This window comes from Diadema antillarum, unplaced genomic scaffold, assembly GCF_040938485.1.
Source record: "Diadema antillarum isolate AM-2024a unplaced genomic scaffold, OU_Dant_1.0 seq00001370_RagTag, whole genome shotgun sequence".
Classification (NCBI taxonomy): Eukaryota; Metazoa; Echinodermata; class Echinoidea; order Diadematoida; family Diadematidae; genus Diadema; species Diadema antillarum.
In genome coordinates this window covers 1,371,287-1,398,108 of record NW_027272131.1, presented here as the reverse complement: position 1 = coordinate 1,398,108, position 26,822 = coordinate 1,371,287, and the positions used below count along the sequence as shown (strand labels likewise).

The following is a 26,822-nucleotide window of genomic DNA, read 5'->3' as shown; positions in this document are numbered from 1 at the left end:
CATATTGTGCCGTACTTTGCCAGATTGGGAACATTCAAACACACTATGGAGAAAGCATACTTGAGGAATTATTGCACCTGGCACGCTTACACTACATATAGGTGTCCTGAACAAAGAGAATCGACTCTTTGCATAATAAAATAGTATACAAATGATGCACAGGATAGAGTGCGTTTGTGAAGGCGTATAGTGCACTCGAGGGTATTTACAATTGTGAAGCATGCACGAGGCGAAGCCGAGTGCATGTTGCACTACATTGTAAATACCCGAGAGTGAGCTATACGCCTCCACTAACGCCACGAAATAATCCTGTGCATCATTTGTTTTATAAAATGGGTCGAAAATTCGAAAACTAACAGCGTTTTTCACGTACCTTTGTGGGTCAAGACGTCCAAAGATGTTCGTCCCAAACATTTACGCACGTCGCACTCGGAAATCCCGCACATATAAAGTATGATGGGGGGTTGGGTTTCCGGACACTAAAGTTCCCGCATGAAAACTTACTTATTTTACATAGAATATGCACCCTTTACCTTAAAGACTTGATATAGACTCCTCATATAGGCCTACTAGACAACATACTTTGAAAACGGCGTGAGAATTAACCTGCTAAATCGTTGGATTTGCCCTTCAAAGTGACTCCATGTACGCGTCCGGTCCCACAACGCTTGGTCTACTGTACTGTACAAAGTGTACGTATAAGAGTATACGTACGCCACACATGCTATGCACAAGGGAAGAAAGGCCGGCCAGCCGGCCGGCTTGGCAGCCCGATAGAAGTTGTTTACAGGATTGACAGCGCGTATGCATGCAATTCAAAGGAGCCGCCGCGCGCACAGACGATCGGCAATAGGATTTAACACGCAGTGCAATGGGACTAGAATAACCAAAGCACACGTGACTCATTTCAGTGCTTCCTATTGGCTACATTCTTGAACCCATCTTATAATATGTGTTACAGGCATTCTTCTCATGCCAATTTACATTGCACATTGGGCAGTGGTCCACCTTTTGCTTTGTATGGAACGGTGCATTTTTAGAGTATTTGAGCACTCTGGTGAGGATATGGTTTGGTATGATGCGCTTAAGGAGAGCAATTGAATGCCCCAGAAGTTTCAGAACTTATGTACAGAAATGAATAGTGTAACTTGTGTGTGTGTGTTTGTTTGTGTATGTAAGCTCTTTAAATACATGGTCACATGACATTGCTATGAAGGAGTTAGCTGCTGTCATCTAGATCGGATCTTTGTACGCACATTATTTGGGAGAGGGTTGTTATGTACCATATCAATGCATCAACATTTAAAGCGATAGGAAATTGTTGTCTCTCTAGACTTGCTTTAGTGAAGGATTAGACAAATTAAAGCAAAGAAAAATTGGTACAATGACTGCCATTATTCAAAGTTTTTGACATTCAGTGAAAAGTTTTATTGCTTTCAGTGAAAATTAACATGCAATTAATATAACATATAATTCAGTAGTGTGATATGCAGCTAACAAGACACATATAATTGATATACAAGAGATGTGACACAGGTAAAAATAATCTGTACAAAGTATCCGCATAATTCTCCTGAAATGAAGCGTACAAATACAATCAATATTCTCACACGTTGCATCATTGATTTCTTGTGCAAATTTTGCATGGCATGAGGCAGCAGAAGAAATTCTCCCAGTACTAGACTTATATGCATTATCTATGCATTTTACCCTTTCGGGCAAATTCTTGAAATCTGAGCTTATTGTTATCATATTCCTCACAATAACTGCACAAAAAGCCATAGTAAACTGACCAATAAGGCATGTATTAATTGTTGGCAATTGCAAGCCGATTCCATATTCACTTGCTGACAAAATGCTTCATCTTCATCTTATACAAAGTTTCAGTGCAAGAAGGTGCCTGCATGCACAGTTTTGTAGGTTATTTCTCTTTTCAGAAACGTGTCGGCATGTACAAGGAGTTTTTTTATCTGTCCTCACTATTTCTGAAATGAATAAATAGCATGCACTGGATTTGAATGATTTCATGAAATTTGTTGTGTTGGGCAGTGACTCCAAGGCAAAAGAAAAAAACAAACAAACAAACAAACAAACAAACCTAATGTGTGATTTTAAAATAGCAATACCAAGATATGAATTTTACCTGTATTACTTTCTAAGCTTCCATAAGATGTGAAAGTGAAGACTCAAGAACCATGGGAAGATAAGAGAGTCAGTGCTGTGACAATGATCAAGCATGAAATCTTGATTGAACTGTGCTAAGCATGCATGAGTAGGTGTGTCAGCAGCCAAGTCCTGAGAAAGTGAATATTCTGTGGCATGGAATCTTCCATGTTCATTAATGCGATACTGCCGTCAAAATGTTTGTATTAATTTTTATCCTGTTATGAAGCGATAATGTGATGAATATCTACGAAAGTAAAAATGTGGAGGTTCATCTCATGAGACCAATCTCAAGAAATAAATAGCACAAAGATTTCCACTTTGACAGTACAGTAATTAGCATATTATGTCAGCATTCTACTGACCTCCAAAAGGCACTGTTGACCAAAGACTGGTTGCACATTTCTTCCCAAGCATATCAGGAGTACCTCCTGAATACTGAATCTCGCAAATCTTGCCTCTCACAAAATTCACAAAATTAAAATGCATGCAGAGATGCCTCATATTACAGTACATTCTGCCCATGACGCTCCTTCCAACCGTGTATGTCTCGATTGTGACGCAAAACTTGGCAGATATTGAAGAAATTCCCCCTGTCCCCCATGTAACACACTAATCAATGTGGAATACACCCAAGTTAGTGTGTCATATGTGGTGATGGGGGGGGGGGGGGGGTGGTCAAGATTTTCCCCCACATTAATAAGTAGGAGAGGGGGATTCCCTGATGATATACAGCTGTTTGACCTTAATTCAAACAAGCGACCATCCATTTGAATCAGGGAGGTGGGAAGAGATCTCGCTTCTTTTAGAGGTAGAGTGCATCACCACAGGGAAGTGGGTCCCTGATCACAACTTGTGTCCAGTGATATTCAATCATACTAGCATCATGTTTCCAATCTCTGTAAACTCAGGCGAACCACCTCATCACAATCTTGCAAACAACATTTCAGGCAAGGCAAAGAATTTCAGAATTTTACGTTAATTAAAGGAGACACAAGCCCTTCTACCATTTTTTTTTCAAGCATATAAAGAGATTCAACTCTGTGTGAAGATTAAATGAAACTGGCACCATAACAATAAGCGCTGCAACCACATGAAATTAAAGTAGTATCTCAAGATACAAAATAAATGCACATATTGGTGTTTCGGACGGAATATAAACAAGTACATGAATTGCAACATATAAAGGCGTAATAACTGACCAACCGTGAAACCAGTCACTCATACAAACTCCCATGCTATTTGCCTATTTACACCTTGACACATGGAGTTTACACATGTAATACACAAAATACTGAACATTAGAATTGCTGGCTAACCAACCAAAGCACACAGTTACTGAAAACCTTGAAAAGTGGATGGGAATTGGTTTACATTAGGATGAATTAAGCCACAGTTGACACAGTCTACTTCTCTTCAATGCGTAGCAAATACATTTACTCAGATTAATTGTCAACTTTTCATAAGCTTTCATAAGCTTTACCACTTGCTCACGGGGAAAGGGTCATGCTCTCAGTTGAATACTCAATGGTACGATTGCTATTCTGGCAAATTTGCTCCTTGAAAGCTTCTCAGCTTGTCTGTATGTGGAAAGTCCTCTTCCTCAATGTCAATTTGTGAATAAGATGTGATATCAAAAGTAAGCTAACGTTTTCAAGTTTAAGATACTTGGCTACTGATAGCGTCTACATAAATATATGAATATTTCTGAATAGTTATGAGCCTGTGGTTGCTATAGTGATTTGTTTAAGTGAAGCAATACTGATGAAGGATTTTTAAGATACAGGCACATGACTTGAATGAAATGAACTTCTAACTTAACGATTATTGTGAAATATATCTGTTATTTCAATCGCCGTGTTAAGATACAGTATTGCATATGCATTTTTGAAAATCTCTCAATATCTGTAAGTTAGAGCAGTTGAGGCTGTGAAGCATAATGATGCAGAAATACCACAATACGGCCAAATATAATGAGTTCTTGTGCCTAGTTGCCGCTGTGCTGGATTATCGTGTAAGTGGCTGTGCAAGTTCTTCGATCCTTGCAGGGCAGCGAGCCTTCTTGGCCGCCTCGCTGACGATGAAAGCATCTGGATTAAATTGCACATGGTCCATAGTCGCGCGCATGATAGGCATGGAGAGCTCATTGGTCCGTGATGTGGCTGCGGCCCGCCGCGCTGCGCGGGTGATTGACCACTGGACTGGGCGGTCTGCCTGGTATCCGTCGGCAACGTTCTTGGGCTTGGCGAGCTCCAGCTGGCGCGGTGATGCGTTTGCAGACTTAGCCACATCAGACACCTGACATTTACATAGTAAGAGATGAAAGACATATGACCAAACAAAGTGACGAAGAGAACCTATACCATTTATTTTCCATCAAAGTAAAGTATCTTACCGGTAATCGTAAAACAGTGGGCTATTGTTATGTAAAACAGAGAAGTGAAGAAACTAATGCTCATGAAAACAAAATGACTTCTTTTGCCCAAAGTTCAAAGTTTTTTCATTGCTTTGTAAACTTTGACATAATAGAAAAGAAATAATATTGCAGAGTAATTTCACTAGTCCTTTTGAGTTTATCATGATGAGAGTCTACCAGTACAGAAGAACAGATACGAGGAAATATCTTGGACAGTATGAATACAATCTGAATACTGTCAAGAGTTGAAGCTAAAACTGGGGGATTCAAACTTTTTGGTAGATTCTTTGCATATTGTACACTTTATAAACTAGTTAAGAGGCAACTGTCACTGAGCATGAAAAGATTCTAGGATAGAGACACAGTTGCAGCTCCAATGTATCTAAAAAAAAAACAAACAAACAAACAAACAAACAAACAAACACCAACTTAATCAGTGTGCTCTGATCCTTCCTTTTTATGTTTCCCCCGTCTTCCTACATTAGTGAACTTTAGATCTGCAATCCAAACGATTAGATGACACTAACTAGGCAAAAAATGGTGTTCTGCCAATTTGTAAGACAGCCGTTTCCATTGTCCAACCCGGGAGGCTGCGTTGTCTTTATTGCATTCGCGTTGCAGATCTACAGCTCAGTGCTGATGATTTTGCACTTCCCTCAAAAAGTTCTGAACTCACCGGCCATTTTGGCTCTCTGAATGGACCATCAGGCCTGCTCTTGGGGCGGGACAGCTGTTCTATCCTTGAAGACGCCCTGGCAGTCCTTGCAGTCGGAGCAACGATAGATTGGACCTGGAAGGGAAGATCGAGGAACAAGAGAGTCCATATTTGACAGGAATGCTCTTAAACATTTTGCATCTCTCAAACATGTGTATCGTATGATATATATCCAAGTACCGCCAAACCAGAAATGTTAAAACTCTTGTGATTTCACCAGGAGCCAAGATTCATGAAAGTGGAAAGCAAGCAAAAGTGTTTTTCTAAATGCAATTCATTGAATCTAGTCGCCAATTCACACTTTGTGCTGTAAAAAATAAGGATGGAAGCTCAAATATGCCAAAGCTCCAAGCCATGAATGTTTCTGGTTTTATACAGTTCATGCCAAATGAGTAATGATGTATAGAGGAGTGGGAATGAACTGTGAGCTTAAGTAGCTGATGATATATGTCAGTGTCATTACGTACTTCAAATGGCTGTTTTAAAGAGCTAGAATGTATAGCATATTTGTGAACAGGTTTGTGCCAATGTAAATGATCTTTTCCAAACATTAATTGCCTTAAGTGTTACTAACGGATGTAGGGCAAGTGCTACGATTCTCACCTGTCGTGGAACGGCATAGTCCTTATGAGGCGTCTTAGCCCGGGCGAGGTATTCTAGCCGCTCCCTGTCCAGTGCTTTCTTAGCAGGATCACTGACATACCAGATGGGAGATTCCCGGCCGCAGCTGAAAGCATGGCGTGGTCTAGAGGAGGGCAATAATTAGATGGGTTTCAAATGAAGCTTGTGAAGCCAAAGATACTTCATAAAATCATTCCTTATGTCAGAGATAATTGCAAGTTGCCAGATTTTGCAAGCATTCAAGAAGATCATGCATAAAAAGAGCCATTCTTGAGCCACCTTTTCTTTGTTCCTTTGCTGTATTTCAAAGATTGTGAATGGTCCAGTGGAAAAAAAAAAACAGAAACGTGCATCAATTATGTTTCCTGTATTTTGATCTCCATCGAAATGTATTAGTATCAGTGACATATTAACAGCCAGCAACATTGACTTGACTAACACATACTAAATTTATCACTGGAATTGAGCACAATAGAGTTAGTAGGGCAAACTGTTTCACTTGGACAGTACTGTTGGTTTTAAAAATGCTGTCAACACAGGTGATGATAGTACTGGCACAATTACTGCATATAAAGTTCAGTCATCTTATTTGCATGCTAAATCTTGATGCATATAAGGTAAACTGCTCTTGCCCAACTTACCTGTCTTCCATAAAAGTAGCTGGCAGCCTCTTGTAGTTTGACAAGTAATCTAAGCGTTCGGTTGGAGATGTTTTCATGGCCAGAGGGCTCACTTCCCATATCACAGAGTTACGACCACAGCTGAACACATGGATACGTCTGACGGAGGACAGAGAGATGGGAGAAATGAGGTGCTAATCAGTGAAACTGTTGACTGAATTTCTGAGATAGATCATGATACACTTGTAGAAACAAAGAATGCATCACCGTGCTGATGCGTTGTGCTACAAACATATACTGGCTTTGTCAATCAATTAATCTATGTCATTTTGATCACATTATTTTCACACCAGGTGTCCTTGACAGTGACCAACAAAACTCTTGCGTTCTCAAAATTACTCACCATGACAGGAATTCGAGAGGTTTGTGACATAATTTCTCTCAAAATTAGCGAAGATTAAAAGAGCTCTCAGAAGTTTGGCAATAAAACAGTGAGAAGGGAACAGATGTAAATGAATTTTTTTTTTTTTAATGGAATGCTCTTGCAAATATTGTACTTATTATGAATTCCCAATTGTGCAAAGTCTTACTATCAAGACTGGAAAAAAAAATACCTTAAAACTTAAAGGAATTGTCATTGGAGAGCAAAGTATGATATACACCTCAGTTGATGTTTTAGTGATACAGATATCTTGTACACTTTTTTACCGCAGTATTTTGTGTTTGACCAGTGGTGATGATTGCACAAATAATAGATAAATAACAAGGTGCAAATATATGGAAACAACTTATCATACGACCATCTTTTAGAAGGATCAGAGTTCAATGAGAATGAAGGTTTGCCTCAATTTGTCATTGACCATCTCCTACAAGCAGAAGGCAAGCTATCACGGGAATAGATACATCACATACGTAACAAAGGCAAAAGATGATATAACCTAATTTATAAATATAAATGATCAGGGCTGCCAACCTACACGGTATGAAGGAGAAAAATATATATAGATAAACACATAGTTCACAGTAAGAGAAAGAAAAAAATGAAGCAAAGTTTCTTTTAAAGGCAAATACATTGTGATTTAAAATCTGGAAAATTGCACATACTGGGTATGTAAAATTTAAGAAAAAAAAAACACTTTTCCTTCAGAAAAACACATTTTCTCATAACATTGTCTTCACCAAGAAAAGATAGACCCGCAATAAATTTTGTAAAGATATATTAGATGCCAGCCATGCATGACTTAATGGTACTTTTCTCCATTTTCTTCCTGTTGTAGGTTCATTTAAAGATTTCATTTTTGGTTCTTTCTTCTTTTTTTGGTCAAGATTCATGTGTAGGGAAGTACAAAACTTTTGAGGCAATGACATAATCATTTCATCCTATTTACATTTGAGATTGTGATCGATTAATGCTGTTTCCTTTAAAATTGGAAATCCTCAAAATTCTGTAACTTTCTTGTGAAAATTTGATTGAAAGACAATTCTACTAATCACTCTATTTGATTGTACTATATATTCTTTAAAGTTGGGTTCCATGACATCTGCTTCTGTGACAATAAGCTCCAACGAAATATCTGTGTAAAAAGCGAAACATAAATTCTACCCACAAACATAACCCTTACCCTAATCCTCACATTAAACTAAACTTAAAACCCTACCACAACCCTAACCCTAATCCTAATCCTCACATTAAACTAAACCTAAAACCTTACCACAACCCTAACCCTCACCCTCAGTCCTTGAAGAAAATCAGACCGGAGCAATTGTCGCAGGAGTAAATGTCATGTCATCAAACTACCTGGAGTAGATTAAAATTATCAATCATAAATCAGTTGGGTCATATATCTGTGCTCTTTTTTTTTTTCATATATATATCTAGCAACTTGCTTCCTTGAAGTTATTTAGTTATTTTGTCCACGAGGAGACTGCAAAACACAAGCTTGGCTTTTCAGCACATCTCCTCCATTTCCTGCAACTTTAATTTTAATTCAATTTCATCTGCCTTTGTGATGCGTAGTATTGTCAATTTCACGTATTTTTCTTTGTTACTACATTGTATAGATATTGTGTTATTTTGTGTATGTAAATGTTTTGCAATGTTGGAAATGAAATAAATGAAATGAAATAAATGAAATGAAATGAAATGAAATATAGGTCCACATTACCAGGATCATAGAAGTTTTATGGTTTGTTTTGTGTTGTAGTGCTTACTTTTCACCATCTGCTGTGCTTCTGAAGTTTTTCTTGGGTGAGGAGAGTTCCTCTGTCCTTGGAGTCGGAGTTGCGGACATTGCTGCCCGGCTGACTGGCCACATCGTGTCCTGATTACCCCATTCCAGCTTCGGACTGAAGGAGAGAGAGAGAGAACAAACACTCAAACTTGTCTCTTGGATTTGTTTCATTTATTCACCTTTGGATTTATTAAATCCATCCTCTTTCATTTGTATTTATATGCACCAATTTATATGTCTGTATTATTCATCCAGTGTATTTACTGATTAAGTTTTAATATCATAATGTTTGATCTGTGACCTGAGCTACCAGTATTCACACAGGCTACTGGTTCATTTGACCAGATATCATACCTGTATGTATGTCTATCCACGAGAAAAAAAAAAATTACAAAAAACTGAAGAAATTTAGCCTCTGGCCAGTTGCATCACTCCACATTTCAAACATCATTGTGATATCAATATTGCTTAAAATACAAGTCTTTCAAAGAAGTTTTCAGAGTGCTTTCAAATTCTATATATACCTTTTGTACCGTATACTTCAACCTCAAGCTATGTTGAAGACAACCCAGCAGAAGCTGCCTAAGATTTTGCTATTGTTACAGCCAACAAGAAGGAAAACAATGAATCAATCTGCAGTCTTCTGACAGACATGTTCATCCCATCGGTTGTTACCATTTCATGGAACTTGACTACAAAATGAAAGAGGCTTATTATATAGATAAGTTGCTGATGAAAATTTGGCTTATTTTGACTGTTCAGACTTTTATTAGTCTAGTTGCCACAAGCACATTTGCAAAAACAAGCACATTATATGAATTGCTCATTTGGCCATCATGCACCACAAAAGTGCTGCAAACTCCCTGTACATTGATTTTCTGATTATGGTATATTTCAATGTTCCAGAATCAAAACTTGACTTTTCCTTTTTTATTTCCAAAAATCTACCACAGTGAAAGTGAGACAGACAAATAGGAGTCTGACATAATTTGAAAAAAAAAAATGGGTTTGAAAAAAAGAAGTGGGTTTAAAGCATTAAACCACAGGACTTTTTAAGAAACACATACTTCATAAAAACCACATACATGTAGCTATGATTCAAATTTCGAAAAACGTTTATGAAAACTGAAATATGAGCAGGAAGCAAATATTGTATAATGACCATAAACAATTATTGATTATGATCAAATCTATACTGCCTTTTTTGGCCATAAGTTCTTTTAAGCTTGTTTTACAGTTTCTTTGTTTGTGTTTGACCTTAATACCATGGTAGCAATGTGATGGTTGCACACACATAGAACTGAGTGTCATGCAGTGGAAATCATGAGGTAAAAGACATCTAGATGGCCAGGAGTATGACGATTATGAGAATGAACATTCTGTCTATAAAATTTTCTATACCCCCAAAATACTCACCCAAAACTTGTAAGCCATATTGCCTTTGAATGCTTGGGTTCTGACAAGTACAGGTACCGCTCCCTGCAAATTGGAAGAGGAACAAAAGATAACATGCTGAAATGGAGACCAATTCATCTTACAACCACACCCAATGTTGCCAGGCAACAGATCTCACCTGACTGGGCCACTACTTTGCTGACATCTAGTGTCAAGTGGATGCCTACACATGAAGCTCTCATTTCCATGTCGGTATACCGGCTTGACACATACTGTATGTAACTTGTAAGTTGTCTTTTAATATGTCAACCTGTACATGGGCACAGACTGTGTTTGCTGACATATTGCAGGTGCTCTTTCATGCCCCATACTATTCAGGGTTTATAAAGAGGTATATATATCTCTACATGGCACATAACTGCAGATGATATTTTAAGCATTTTTAGTTTTTGCACAACTCAAATTTTTGGAATTTTTCCAAAAATATCATATCTCTAGTATTTATGTTAAAGCTATACACCATTTTGAAGTTTAATCAAGAAAATTTCATTGCAATGAATTTCAAATGCTATGACAATATCTTTAAGCAAACATAAAATTTCACCTTGAATAATACCATAATTTTCCAAAAAGATATGACAAAAATTGTAATATATTTCCAATATTAAAATGTTAGGTTTCCCAAATTTTCTGTCTTATAGAATAGAATAGCATCTTCAGAAATGAGTACCGGTACAGAACTTTCTAGATATCTGTCTCTTTCGCTGCTAAAATTGTGAAGCATGTCTGCGATTAAATATCATGAATTTTTACCAATACCAGCTGATATCATCAAAAAGATACAAATGTACCTTTTAGGCCACTAGTGACTCTCAGCAGTTAATGGATTATAATGATTACTATATACTAAAGAGGAGGCAGTTCATCTGTATGTATAGCACTTTTGAAGCAAACTAAACAAAAAGATAATACTGATTTAAGTAGAAAAAAAAATTAGTTTATGATGTTGGCATCTAAAAGTGTACTACCAGTATCAATATTGAAATAATATGTTGATTGTACGGGGCCCAGCTCTTACCTTGGACTGCCACCAAAATTGGCAGAGCCATCTTGAACAGGAGCTGCAGAGAAATAAAAGAATTGGGAAAAAAGATTAATATATGTTGCTTTCATAGTGTCACAAAAAGAAATTCCTTGTTCATATCACCATTTATGCTGATAAGATAAAGCAACGTAAAACTATATTCATTATTTTCGCCTTTTTTTTTGGCTAGACCTCACGCATTACAATTGTTAGCTGTAATATTTATGTGTGTGTGTGTATACACACAGCCTTGACAAGAAGCTGCTATGATAATGGCAAACTTTCGTGCATTTTTACAACTGGTTAATTAATTGGTTCTACCTAGCCTGGAGAATATAACACACATACACACACACACACACACACACACACACACACACACACACACACATATGCACACATCAATCCTAAAATGTGTCACTTAAATCATTGATTTGTCCAAACATCGTGGATCTGCATTGTAGATGAAGGAAGAGGGGGAGGGGAGAATGAGAGGACACGCCCCCTGACAACACACATTTGTTGCGCTGCACTGCATCGAGTGAACAGCGCCATCGCAGTGTCATGGCAACCGCTTGACGGCTGCTTGGGAGGAGGTGTTCGATCAATTTCTGTTCAGTACTCCCATTGATGCTTACATTGATTTGAACACAGGTTCACAAATACTGCATGACACTCTTCTTTTGTTTTGGTCTTGGCGTGACCTCCAAACTATTGTCCATTAAAGCAACAAAGGGAGGTAGCGTCTCATGCCCTTCTTATGTTCATGTTAGAATGTTGTTGAGTGAGCATTCATGTGACCATGCTTGAACATTTTGTTGCATTGAACCACTTTGAACATGTGTGCATAACCAGTACTTGTAATTCACAGACTGACTTTTCAATTATATGAAAGAAAAAAATAATCAGCACATCTTTCATTTCTAGCTGTCTCAATAGCATTCCCTTCTACCAATTAAGAATTGACAACTTTGTTTTTTTGTTTGTTTGTTGGTTTTTATTGAAGTGTTGTAGATAGTAAAAGAATCTTGAGAGTTAAAAATTAATAGGATTGACAATGATATGAGAATAGGAAATAAATGGCTATAACTGATATTACAACAACTTGAATACCATCAAGAGTCCTTTGGTCTCTTTGCTGTCATTGTTGTGTTTGTTTGTTTGTTTTTACTGTAATCATGTTTACGACTCTGATTCCTATCTAATTATCATCACACAAATTACTGAACTACTGAAATCACTGAGTTTACAACTCATGAATCATAAAAAGACTATGAAATATGAACTTGTCATTTCTCCTTTGACAAAAATGAATGAATTGATACTGAGGCATTATCATTTAACATTTAGAGATCAGGGTGTACCATTTGTAAAAGACAAAAAAGGGATGGTATTACACAGAGTTTACTTCATGAAGAAACTTTATTGAATAACTGAATACTAGCAATGTGGCAAAAAAATAAACATTCTAGCTCCCATCAAATGAAGTAGAATAGGTGAAAAAAGAAATAACATATTGCAGAATGCTTGCAAGCAGTTTCCACAATATTGGGTGTAAATTGCACTGAGGCACTAGCTGTTTCAATTCTGTAACAATTTATCAGTTACAGACATGGTAGTACTTTTTATCCTCCCAGAGTACATGACTAATACTTCAAGTAACGGCTTCTTCTGACAAAGTGTATTTGATAACAGTATGTGTTATCAATAAATTCAATAGACAATAATATGTGCTATCTTTTATCACTTGCCGAGGTTTTCATTCGTTGGACAACACAACTAATGAAGCTATATGGAGGCAAACGTTTGCTGTACAATGCTGTATCACTTTTTCATTTTCTTTGAGGTGCTAATGGACAAACACAAACAGTGAAATAATGAGAGTCTCTGTTCAAATGTAGGCCTACAAACAGCCAGACCAGCAGACAAAAAAAAAAGAAAAAAGAAGAAGTGAAAGGAACTTCATTGATTATCACTCCCTAGTGATAATTGCTAACATGGACCCTCTTATGAGTGAACAATGGAGGGCGCGCGTGAAGGTTACCCTGACAAGTGCGACCCATTCATGCGATCGCTTGGTTACCTAGCAACACCAGCGCTCGCTCCGGTGAGTAGAGTGAACTTGGTTTCAACAGCCATCTAATGCAATGATAATTGCATGAAGAAAACCACATTGTGTTTGAGATATACTGGTCAAACTTGTTTATGTCACATTTTCTTTTGGTCTCAAAAGAAAAGGGAAAAAATGGCAAATAATCTCAATGGCATATATGGAGCAGAGGTTGATTATTTGCTGGTAATCTCTTTCATTTTTTTAGAGATATGTTTAGCTATGAGCACATTTCTCTACACTGCTACGAAAAGTGTGCCCATATGCAAGCTATGACTGCATGTACACCTGAATAGAACACTGACAAAATCAAACATCACCCTCATGTATATGTATAGGCTATAATGAATGAAATGACAAGTACATAAACTATGAAATATCGTGTGCCCTATCAATGATAATCATACCAGCAAAGCATAAATATCAACTGCTGCTCTAACCTTTTATATGAGTTATATAGATATTTCCTTTTTTTTAATATGTACCACTCTGGATCAATTCGATAATTATTAAGCAAGTATGTGGAATACATACCGGGTACTTGAGAGACATAAGATCAAGTAACACTTACGCATCCTGCCAAATTTTTTCTTGAGTGAATGAATTTACTCCACAATATTTTCCTCTGGAAACCTTGGAAACAACACGGTGATCGGAGATCTATGAGCAATAATTATCCCAGAGCAATTTCGAGATCCATCTCGATCGGCCGAGGGCTTGTGAAATGACTGCCCAACATCACAACCAGCCGATCAATTTTGATACGACGGTGAGAGTGAATGGACAGGATGCGACAATAGCATCATTGATTGCAAAGCGATCTGACAAAAAAAAAAAAATGCATCTGCCTCCTGCCCTGATGTTTCCTGAGGAGAGTGGTACCCGCCTCTTTTACTTCCCCCTCGTATTTGTTCTGTTGGGTCATTTCAGACACATTTTGCCTTTGATGCAGGCTTGGCCCTGAATGGACACGATAGTGATACAACTGCCCTCCTTTACGTACCTTTTGTCATGCAGATCGAACACAGGGTTGTCGATCGTCAGTGGAACCTGACAATACCCTAAGGTACCTGCCCAACCAATCAATCAAGGGTGCCAATTAATACAATGTGGTTTAGAGTGATGAGGGGTTGGGGGGTGGGGGGTGAGGAGGAGAAAAGAGAATATTGCCACATCACTTTTTTTAAGTGGATGGTAATAAACTACACTTGCTGATGGGGAACTCCTACATGTTGCCATGGCAACTTGTACAGCTGTGATGTTGATCTATACCTGTCTTACACTGCCAATCAGTTTTCATGGCTCTGGAATGTGTGTAAACATTATCAATAGGGCTAGCAGACACTTGGTTTTGCCCTCTTTCCCACCCCCCCCCCCCCACCCCACCCCATATGATATGCCCTCTTTTATATTTTTTTCTTCTTCTCCCTTAATGATGGAAATGTGATGGAAATTACTTCATTCTTTGTTTGTTTAGTTTCATATGTACTTTGCAGTTTAGTTTTATTGCACATACATGTACTCAATATTGGCCTTTATATAACTGTAAAACACGATATATTCGTTGCAAAAAAATTTTGCGAATAGGAGGCGACGGCCTTTCTCGCAGCATGAAATTTTCGCGAATCGCCACTGGCATCCAATGGATATTTTGTAGGCAAGAACTTTCATGTGCATTTTAATTTCGCCAATTTTGACGTTCGCGAAATTCGCGTCGCGAGATTAAAATGCACGCGAACATTCCTCGTTTTACAGTACTCTCTGTCCCTTTTATGTTGTGATGTTGTGTAACACTTTTGATGATAGCATTGATGTCCACTTCAGAAGTATATACCTCATTCAATTTCTTGGATGGTTTGATACCATGAATATCACTACAAGATTCACCGCTTCCACTTCATACGGCAGCTAGAGTAAAATAGGAGTGAGGGTGAAATTTCAAGCATAAGTGTACAATATATCTACAAATGTATGCTACAAAGAGGTCTGTAAATCAAGGGGACTCCACCATCCACTGCCTGCATCACCAAATTAAAAAACAAACAAACAAACTCTATGCAACTGCCTTGAGAAAAGACCATTTTCTCATATCTTTATGTTATATGGTATACAGGTATACAACTGTATGTCTTTGTAACTAACCTCAGAGGTCACCAGTTGGATACATGAACAAATATAATGGTATGAGGTATTGTAGGTAGCATATTTATGCCCAAGAATACATGTAGAGTCTTACTGCAATACAAGTATGGGCTAAGCACCATTTTTAAACATTTCAAAGTAAGTCCAGCATCAGATGGAACAAATTATCCAGTATTACCTCACTTGTAACTTAAAGGGATAGTACAGTTTTGGTTGAGATGAGAATTAGGCTTTTAAATTTTTGCAAGATACCAAGAAAACACTTATGATATAGTACAGAGCCTACCATTTTAAGAGGAATTCAAAGTTTATTTGATGAAAATCGGGTTTGGAATAACTGAAACATCCAAAAACAAAGTAAAACAAAGCGATCATTACAAAGTGAGGGTCCCACACTTTACTAGAATCGTTCTTTTTTGGATATCTCAGCCATTTCAAAACCAATTTTTATCAAATAAACATTGAGTTCCTCATAAAATTGCATGCTCTTTCATATTTCATATGAGATTTCTCATTATCTCACCTAAAAATGTTAGAAACCTGAAATTACGTCACAACCAGAACTGTACGATCCCTTTAACAAGGAAAATTATGTATTACATGTATTTTCTTATTATTTTCTTTGTGTTTTTAGCAGCTTTGATAAAATAAATAAATTGATAAAACTCTTAACGTTTTTAGAGTAATTTATAAGACTGCTGGCTATGATGCAGAAATGGCCCCCCAAAATGTAGCTGTTTTTTTAAGGCATTATAATTCAATTCTAATTACTTATGTTATAATCACTAGTAGTACTCCATCTTTCAAAGAATACAAGCCAGTTTGTGTTTTGCTCATGTGCACATACTACATGATGTACATCAGTATAAATGACCTTCCTTTCTTCTCAACTGGTTACTAGGTAAGCACTACATTTGTTTTAACTTAAAGCAACATAATGCATGAAGCTACCCTGAAATGACAAATTACAGAAATTCATCAATCATGTTCAAACAAAGGATGAACTTGTGGAGACCAGGTAACCAAATGGTCCATCAATTAACACTCCGGGAAGATCCATTTCATTCGATCCTTTGCATTTGAATGTATCATAAAAGTATCTTTTATATCACCAATATAGTAGAAATGCTGGCAAGATATGATCATCTCTGCGAATTCAAATATCAACATGTCTGCTGGTACAAATGACCTTTTTGTGCTCATGCAAGAATTGGAATTACGAACAAGCTTTTTAATAGCAACAGTCTGGACAGCAGGCTAACATTTTCATACAATATAATTGACTACGCTTCTTTTTGTTGAAACTCATGAATAAATGGGTCTTAAACGCACTCACATCTAACACCAGCTTCTATTTACAAAATAGAGACCCATTGAGGCGCGCAGGGGATTATCGACAATGCATGGTTATCCAATGGAATGCCACCCCAGCACGCTTCGCTGATCCAAACAAAAGGCTGTATCCCACAGACTATTCTAAGGCCCCTCTGGAAACTAGAATAAAGTGAGGCTTTGAAGGATTTGCCCCTTCACTGCTTTTTTTGGGTAGTTGCTTGGCAACCAACTCAGATTGTCCATCTTCAATCAAAGCTAGTGGACATTTCAATGTTATTCTTCCTGTCAAAAGTAATATATCCTTGGTAAAAAGCTCCTCAGGTGTCAAGCATGACACTTCTAGTCTTAAACCTTGTGATGCGATGGTAACTTAAACACCAGGATGAATGTGAAGTTTTGTGTGCTAGCTACACCAAAATCACAGCTTTTAGGAATGGAAACAGCATGCTCCATCTGTTGAGATTGATAAAAAGTGAAAATACTGGCAAGGTGCTGAGCCCCAAAATTAGGTAGTGACACCTCTAACATGATTTTTTTGTGTGTATGTGATTGGAAAAACATAGAATAATATGTATCACTTATCTCATGTCTAATGTTCATGATATTATACATTAAAATGTATACTTATTCCATGCATCTGGAATTTGAGCACAAAAGGAAAAATTTAATAAGATGTCAATTTCCAGACTGTCACTGGACTGGTAATATTCATGTAAAACAAGCTTAACCACAATAAAAAATATGTATGGCATATCATACTAAAACTCTTGCAGTGCTTAGGATGATTGTGCATGCAAATTTGTTACCGATATCTCTTTTTGTCGCATAGACAACGATTTCATACACAATGTGAAAAAAATTCTTGAACAACAGTGGTGTGAGGGTGCACAAGCAAATTTGTGAATGCTATGATACAGCTGAAACAAGACAAAGGGAGTTGCCAAATGTTTTACCTTTGAGATCACAGAACAAGATACATGGTGACATTAGTACATTTGTTTCTCATGTAAATGTAATTAAGTGCCACTCTGATCTGCACACAATGCAGAACAAGACAAGCCAAACATTGGTACAGCAACAGATTATCAATTGTAGACATGATAAAGCGTCATGTTACCTGTGTTCAAAAACGATTAGCAGTAAGATTCAAGCAGTGTGCTATCTGAATACGTACTAGTACATGTACAAATTGTCTTCAGAGATTTGATGGGTCTGCAACCCAGAGCCCCATATTCACTTGTTTCTGGTTTGTAAGGCAGTTTAAAGCAAGTAAAAAAAATATATTGTAACAGGGTACAAATTGAATTTGTCATGTGGCAGCTTAGCAACAAGTTTATAAACAAGTCAGCTCCAGGTATTCGGTCAATTACCATGAGAGCATAACCGCTATCATTGTAATTGAGTATGCCATAGGTAAAGTCTCATCTTCATGCAATGTCTGAAATGACTCAACAGTCAAGTTCACTTATTGGAAACTCATCCAAGTCAGTCTTCACACTGAGAGGTAACAACTTGACTCCAGAAGCTTACAGAGTAGTATGCATACCTTTCCGCTTTGATGTCGTCACACCTTTCTGCTTTGACGAAGAACGTCCTTTCTTGCCCATATCCTGCACTCCAGCAGTTCCAGCCTTTTAGTGATCAATGCAACTTGGCAACCATACCAAACAATGCAGCAGCACCAATAATCACTCTAAACTCCTAAATCCTGACAAAGCCAACTGAAAATCAGGAGCCCACTCTTAAAAGCTTGGATTGCTGATTCGATGCTATCAGCAGCTAAGATACGAATGAAATCCTAAGAATCACCATTTGACATGTTTTTCTGTGTGTCTCTTTGGAGTCTGGACTGGACTTCTTTCATCTGGACAGGCTGGTTTTGAATGCAGTATCACTTATTGATGCAGAGAATCGGTGAAGTAGCCCTATCTCAGAAGTAAGAATGGACCAAACAAGACGTTTGCATGACAATGTTGCTAACGGTTACTGTTTGCAGACTCAGGACTTTGGTCACAAGGAATGCCAGGATTATAGCCAAACCATCTGAATCTCAACGCTCAATAAAGCAGCTTGTTTACAGTTCTCTTTATTTTTCCCCCTTGTGTGCCTTTGTAAAGAGCATTTGAGCATCAAAGCTTCAAAGTAACAATGCCGCCGTCATCGCCATGCAGAATCTTTTATGTCTCGAAAGCAAAACTGTAAAACATTTATCTTACCACTAGATATGGCTGATGTTACCTTGTCAGTTCTGATTTCTAATATTTCTCATATCATTTTCATTACAAGTCAAGTTTCTTGTGTTTTTGATGCCATACCAAATTTTCAGTCAATCATCATTCTTGAAAATGAAATCTGTGTGATTAATCAGACTGTAATGATTATTTAAAGACTAAAAGTAGCATGGCTGAAAGTTTTCAGAATTGCTATACTGTTGTCCTATAGCAGATTTTACAAACTATATAAAAAAATCCCAGACAGTACAAAAACCTGTTATGGCGACCGAGCCTTGTCCTCCATTGCCCCCACCCTTTGGATTGAACTCCCTCTTCATAATCAGAATGCCTATCTATTGAATCATGTAAATCCTTCTCAAAACTCATTAAATCAGTTTAAACAGTCAGTTATTAATTATTGTATCACTGTATCACAAGTATTGTTGTTGTTGGGGTTTTTTTTTTCTTCTTCTTTTGTGACTGTATTTCTGGGTTTGCATTGTCCTAATGTTATTGTGTTTTCTGGTCTTTTTGTGTGAATAGTACCAGTGCGCTTAGAAACACCAGTATAAAGCACCATAGAAATGCAATTGTTATTGTTATTAACAAGTATTAAACATCAGCATAAAGCGCTATTAAAATGCAATTATTATTATTATTATTGTGTGTGATAACACATTATCTTGGAATGGATATTTTGTTTAGGGGAGAGTGTTCCATATTGATGGTGCCATTTTTCCAAAAGCCTTACAAATGTGTCACAACCTTATGTCTTGAATTTCACACAGTTCAGAGAGGAAATTCTTTGAACACAGATTACTACAATGCTGATATGACTTGATGAGTTCACCGAGATAGGCAGGGCATTTCCACAGAAAACATTTGAAAAAAAAAAATGTGAGAATCTTAAACTTAATCACTGTCACCATTGGCAACCAATGTAGACTAAAAAGAATAGGAGTTATGTGCTCAGATTTCCATTTGCATTATCTCAAATTCTGTTCATGAAGTTGTGCATTTCTTTCATTTCAGCCCATCACATACAATGTAAAATACAATTGTCGTGAATAAAAGAGCATCAAGTAAAAATATTAAAGCACAGTGTTACAAACTGAAGATGTGCTCCTGGTCATGACCATGCATACTGGTCTGCGACTTTTAAAGGTCTGGTAAAGATGAATCTTCACTGTAAGGATCTGTAACAATTACATCATCACAAACAATTTGTTGTGCAAAGCTGGCTGAAAGTAGACCTAACAAACAAATAGACAAACAAGCTCAATCATCATCCCAAACACAGAAACCTTTCCAGTGCCATGACAATGAATTGCTTGTACTGCTTGACAGAAGTCCTGCCATCACTTGCACAGTTGGTAAAGCTAATGAGATCTAGACACAACCCCTTCATGAGATAGCACTTGTTTTCAGTCCTTTGAAAGTTTACAAAAGTTTTATCAGATGACAGGAAACCCCAGTGGATAACATGCATCAAATTTGTTTTGCTTTGTTTGTTTGTTTTTTCATTTGATACTTTGCTATGCTTACTCTGTTTGATTTAAATGCACAGAAATCTTTCAGTTGCATGAATATTAAAATGAGTAAAGTTAGAGCACTCTTATACTGAACCCATGAATCCAATGTCTAGATTTGCCATGAAAAAATACCTTACTTTCTTCTTTAGATATGCAATATTATGAATGTTGCATCTGTGCTATCTTTACAATGAAATGAATTAATTAATGAACACAAAATACACACATAAACAATACACACACACACACACACACACACACACACACACATGAATATATGCTAGCACACTCACGCATACCCTCCTGTCCTGTGAAAGTACTGTATACGCTGTTATTTTCGCGTACATATATTTTCGCGAATGACGAGGTCACAGACATTTTCGCGAGATGTTGTTTTCGCGAATCGACGCGGACGCTTACGTTAATGTTCTACTAACACAGCGCATGGAGTCATTTTCAGGAGTTGTTAAATTCACGATCCAACTGTGATTCGCGAAAATTAAACCCTCACGAAAATAACAGCCTATACAATACTTCTGGAAGTTCTGTTAAACCCCATGAATTTTGTTACAGGCCAGCAACATCTATTCTTAATTTGAAATGACTGCATCCAAAATGTTCTATAGTCAACACTTCAGTCGAGATGCTAATAGTCTACCATTAACACAAATGTGATATTGCATTCTACACACAATACGATCAGCTCATTTATTTATGTATGGGATGGTCTGAAGGTAAAATCGTCCAAATTAAAAATGGGGGTGTTTTGTGTATGTCCTGCCTACCTTTTGCTACCAGGACTCTGGAGATGTGCTCCAATTTCTAACACATCTAAATGTTTAATTCAATGAAATACAAACCTCAAGTCTTCTGCTGCTATATAGTACTCGTATTATAGATGTCTACAGTTGTGAAACATACACGATATTATTGTAATAACATCGTGTACATACTTCCCAAACATGCCAAAGGGAAAGTGATATTTACCAACTGTGATATTCTAGCACTGCAGTCATTTTGGGGGTTCTTCTGGCTTGCCCCGCAATGTTGACTGTCATACAAGTAATGACTACACACTAGGGACCTAGGGTGACAAAGCGTCGTTATGTCCCACCGCCAGCGCAAATCATACGGGAACGTTGCGGGGCACTTTTCAACACACACCTGTTGCGGACAGGTCGAACGTGCGAGTAAGCGCGAAGCATACACAACAACTTCACTTACCTTGTTGAATATCCACCATTTTCACTCGTGTAGTTGTAGGTCTGCTGTTATTGACACCACATCACAATTTTTCATTGCTCTGTCACTTCACTCCATTGCTGTGCATCCAATGGAGCTATAGATATGAATTAAAAGCGCAGTAAACAGCAAGGTAAAACTCGCTTGTACACAAATAAACTCGCGTGCGTGTGGATCATATGGAGCGGATGTTGAAGGCAGACCCCTCGCCTCGCGTCACATAGTAACCGGTCTTGGATACAATATGCAAATTTCGAGACCATGCCGCGTTGTCCTCAAATCGCGTTCATACATTGGGCAGTGGAGCGCGATAAGGCGGGTGAGGGAGGGGACAGAATGACCAGCACGTGTTATGTACCCCGTTCCTCAACCAGTGGGGGCCGCCGGACGGACCGCGATGTCAGCCAAAAAATGAAATATCATTTTGAAAAAGAGTCGTACTGTATTCGATCTTGAATTAGACTAAAAAAAAGTTTATAGGCCTACATGAGCCAAAGCGGGTCTTGTTATTATAGCTGATTGTGTAGGGCCTTCAACGATAATCGTTGTCTGCATGATGTTTGTTTGTTGTTTTTTTAAAGATTTTCACAAAAATATCCTCCAGTTGACTTGAGTCTTTTTATATTCAGGGGCCTGTCTTATAAAGACTTGTGATAGAAATCAATCACAATTTTTCTTTGAGAGCTGCATGCAAGTTGCGATTGATTTGGGGACTTGTGATTGATTTGAAGGCTTTATAAGACGGGGCCCAGGTATTCAAATGCAAATTATGGCATGCAGGAACCGAAAAATATATATACATTATACATACGTTAGAATGAGAAGAAGTATAAGCATGCAGCTTGGGGGATCATGGATTTCAATATCTTATGAATGGTATATGTTCCTTTTTCATTTATCTGTTCATTCATAGTGTTTTTCATTTCCAATACATATATGCCTATGTAGTTTTTACAACACATTATACGCAGAATAAAATTCCATTTATTGCACATGCTACCTTGAACAGATTCATAAACACCTTGCCGCAAATTCTATACCCCATACTATCTAGAGGAGCAAGGTCAAGTGCATATGCTTTCGAATTCATAACACACAAGAATTTTGTAACTTATTCTTTTATATTTACTTCATGTTAATTATTAATGTAGTATACACTGATGTGACATCATCAAGTTCATGTAGAAGGAGCTGAACATTGAATTGACTGAAAATACGGAAATTCGTATAGAGCATTAGTAGATTGTCTGATTTTCTTAAACTTTCGCTAAGGGCTTCAGTGATCTTTTTAGTTTAATAACTCATTCATGAGCTTCTAACCGGCTCATGAATGACGCGAAAGGCCATTATGGTTATACTGCCCTCTGCGATAATTTGATTCGTGCAATGACTGGTGTTCACGTCACTCGAGTACACCATAACAATATTATTATTCTTTTATCAAGCTTGACAAACCTCCTTGGCCTTTTGGGATGGTATATTAGTGGGGATGATGATTGAGCTTTTAACTTTTTGCAAGATACTGAGAAACCACTTACGAAATGTTACAGTGCATACCATTCTAAGATTAATACAAGTACTTTTACTTGAAGGCTATTAAAGTGTCGATTGGTTTAGACATCTCATCCATTTCAAAACCGATTTTAATTCAGTAGACGTCGATTTCCTCTTAGAATTACATGCTCTTTCATATTTCATAAGCGGTTTCTCATTATCTCAAACACACACACCAAAAAAAAAACAACATATGAATAAAAATATAAAAATAAAAAGTTAGAAAACTGAAGCCAGATCTCGACCCAAACCGAGATACCATCCCTTTAACTGAAATTAGACTTTATAATATGCCATCCGGGATTATCCCGGGATGTCAATGGCAATATGTCTTGTGCTTGCTCTTTGTTTATTTTTTTTCTCAGTTCTCCATTGCAAGACAGTGAATGTGTTTCTTGTTTGAGCATCATGACATGTACTTCATTATCTGACTCATTATTACTAGTATGTTCTTTTTTTCCAGACAACTAAAAAGTGTACTGTATCATAGTGGTATATTCAAATCCCAAGTCTTCCCCATGAAAATATAAATCACCCAAAGTATTACCCCTCCTCCCCCCTCCCTCCCCCCCCCCCAAAAAAAAATGAATACGTTACTCATTTTGGTAGATGAGCATGCAGCACTTATACAAGGTCTACACTTTATAAATGAAGAGTTTGTTCGCAAAAAACCGATGTCCATTTTTGAAGATTTGGAAGTACCGTCTCTGTCATAAAGTACGAAATAACACCTTTTAAATGATTATATTGGTCACTACATACAAAGGTACATTCTTGAAGTTATGGCCAAAAGAGGCAAACATTTTCTTATTATTCTCTTTATTTTTGACAAATATGGACTTATCGGTTTTTGCGAACAAACTCTTCAAATATACATAATTATTAAATTATTTCAATTCTCGATTTCAGTTCAAGATGGAAATTAGATGAAAATTAAATTGGCATGTTTGCACAGGACTATACATGGGATGACCGTCTGCTGCGTATATACGTAACACATAATCTAATCTGCATCATGCTTTTAATGTAGTTACATCAGATTCTGATAGCATTGATTCGTGTTAGATTGAGGTATGCTGACGAATATCAAAACTTTCTCTTTCCAATTTTGATGAGAGTTTGACTCTTCCGTTTGATCTTTACTCGCTTCCAAGAACATCACACTGCCTAATGGAACAATACAATGCAAGAATGTTTATAAACTTTGATTGGCCTTGCAGAAGTTGTACAATGTGATAATCATCATATCCCCCTTCTTGGGTGTGTAACTGTAGTGGCACCTCTGCTGCAGTGAGTAACTAATTATTGTGTAGAAAATGAATAAGTTCCAATGATAACATTGTCCCGTTATTTGGCATGCACGACGCATGGACGTCATAACATCTCCCGCGAAATGCAGCTGGCCGACTCCCTTGCGGATTTCGGAGAATCGCATCAACGGCTCTTGGAAGGCGCTCATGATGAGTCACAATGCGTGGGCGTTGTAGTCGTCTCAGGCGAGCGGGACACTTGTTTTCTACGCCGTATGGCTCACCAAGCGTTGCTGGAAGGTGGAGCTCCGAGGGTGTTGCTATTATTAATAGCTGTAGAATGTGCTCGGTTCTTGCAAAATCATGTTCCATGTTATGACGAGACGCAATGCGATGTATCTTTCATTTCTTTAACAGATCCTGTGTAACAGATCTGTTATTAAAGGGAGTAACAGATATGTTATTAAAGGGGTTTATTAATCAAACGGCTCTGTATAGCTTTCTAATCTTGATTCAAAATCACCCCTACCAGGGGCGGATCCAGGAATTCCGTAATGGAGGGGGGCGAATATTTTTGATGCTACTTCCGGGTTTCATTTCCTTTTTTTTTTCTTAATTTGTTTTTAAAAAAAGAGGGGTACGAATTTAAGGTGATCAAAAATATTATCCCTCCAAATAGAGATATAACCACACATTTCCCATGATTCCTCTCATAAACTAGCACCAAGGAGTTACTGTAGTTCTGCCTATACAACGAGCAATAAAACCACTTTTAAGACATAACCATTCTGATGAATATAGGAGTAACGAAATGGCTCTGCTCTGTGGCATTATACAGATTGTATCCTAATCGTATTATCTTATTGTGGTGACGTGTTATGTGAGCCACGTCAGTCGCGCACGTGGTAGTCGAAGCGATATTTCGTTCCCGCCATGTGGGCCTCAGACGCGCCGTCGGAGTACTTGGGATTGCGCAATTTGGTATCATAAAGAAGAAGAAAAGATATGCACTGTACATCTTGAATAATTCAGCTTTGGAAAAGGTTGGAGCCCGGGTTGTAGATGCAAATGCCCCCTCGCTATCGCTATAAAGACAGACGCATGTGAACTAAAACACACATGTTTTTTTTTTCCAGTATTTTTGTCACATTTCATTTAATTTACATAATATAGCACAATTGTACAAAAAAAGTATAGATTCTAGCCCTTTCCGATTTGAATACAAGATGCCCTGCACAACAGAAAATGAATAAGACCTTTTCATGTCGTACACGCGTCCAGAAATCTTATCTGCCTATTCAAGGAAACTGGAATAATACAATTGTGAAACTTTTAATGAAATTCGAACAATCATAGAAATACATTACTAATATAGTATAGAAATATGAAAAGACTTCTATCACACCATCGCACATACGGAACACACCATCACACAAACGAACACACACACGCACACACACACAAACAAACACACGGACTTTTTTATTTTATTTTGTTTTATTCTAATAGGAAATGAGATTCCAATGAACACACAACAGCAGTCGCACATTGTACTGCACGACTTTTGTTCCGCCGTATTTATTATTATTTTTTTTTACACCGCAGTTCCGAACCAGTAGCGGGGGGGGGGGGGGGGGGGGGGCTCCCTACCCGTAACGTACTAGTATTGCATGAACGGACGATAACCCCCATACCTTACACACACTGGAAGAATCATGGACCTACCTGTTCGTAGTGAACAAGTGCGTTGCGACTTGCTGACGCAACGAACCAATCTTGCGACTGCTGCATGCACTGCCAGTACACAAGTACAAAGTACAACGTACCACATCACCATCGCCACACACACACACGTCACCGCTCTATCACTACACTACACGCTAAGCATGCATGAAATTCCCGATGATACGACGGTAGTACGGACATGCGACGGACTAGTCTGGGCTCCGTCCCCTTTTCCTTGGTGCCAAGAGAGGGCGCAAACTTTCTGATTGCGATATTCGAGAGACTGCGCGCCTAGGTCTTTTTTCTCGGGTATCGCAGTTCTCGGCGTATCGCAATCCTCGGGTGTCACGCCCTCATACGGCTTGACGTGTACACGATCACTGCTACGAGTAAAAAGAGTCCAGAAGCTAGACTAGCGACGGACATGCACTGGCGCTATACTAGGTGTGATATCGTAGAGCTAGACTTCACGAC

The 26,822-nt window shown here is 37.8% G+C and overlaps 1 protein-coding gene across 1 annotated transcript; it reads right to left on the bottom strand.

Moving 5' to 3' along the window:
• Window positions 1–4,170: 4,170 nt before the first annotated feature.
• On the bottom strand, window positions 4,171–18,439 carry LOC139708726 (sperm microtubule associated protein 2-like). The gene is made up of 8 exons (XM_071620660.1): window positions 18,379–18,439; window positions 11,240–11,282; window positions 10,183–10,245; window positions 8,747–8,881; window positions 6,557–6,694; window positions 5,898–6,039; window positions 5,256–5,369; window positions 4,171–4,461 (listed from the first exon to the last, which is right to left on the bottom strand). Exons 1-8 carry the CDS (start codon window positions 18,437–18,439, stop codon window positions 4,171–4,173), a joined length of 987 nt encoding a protein of 328 aa, XP_071476761.1.
• Window positions 18,440–26,822: the final 8,383 nt, after the last annotated feature.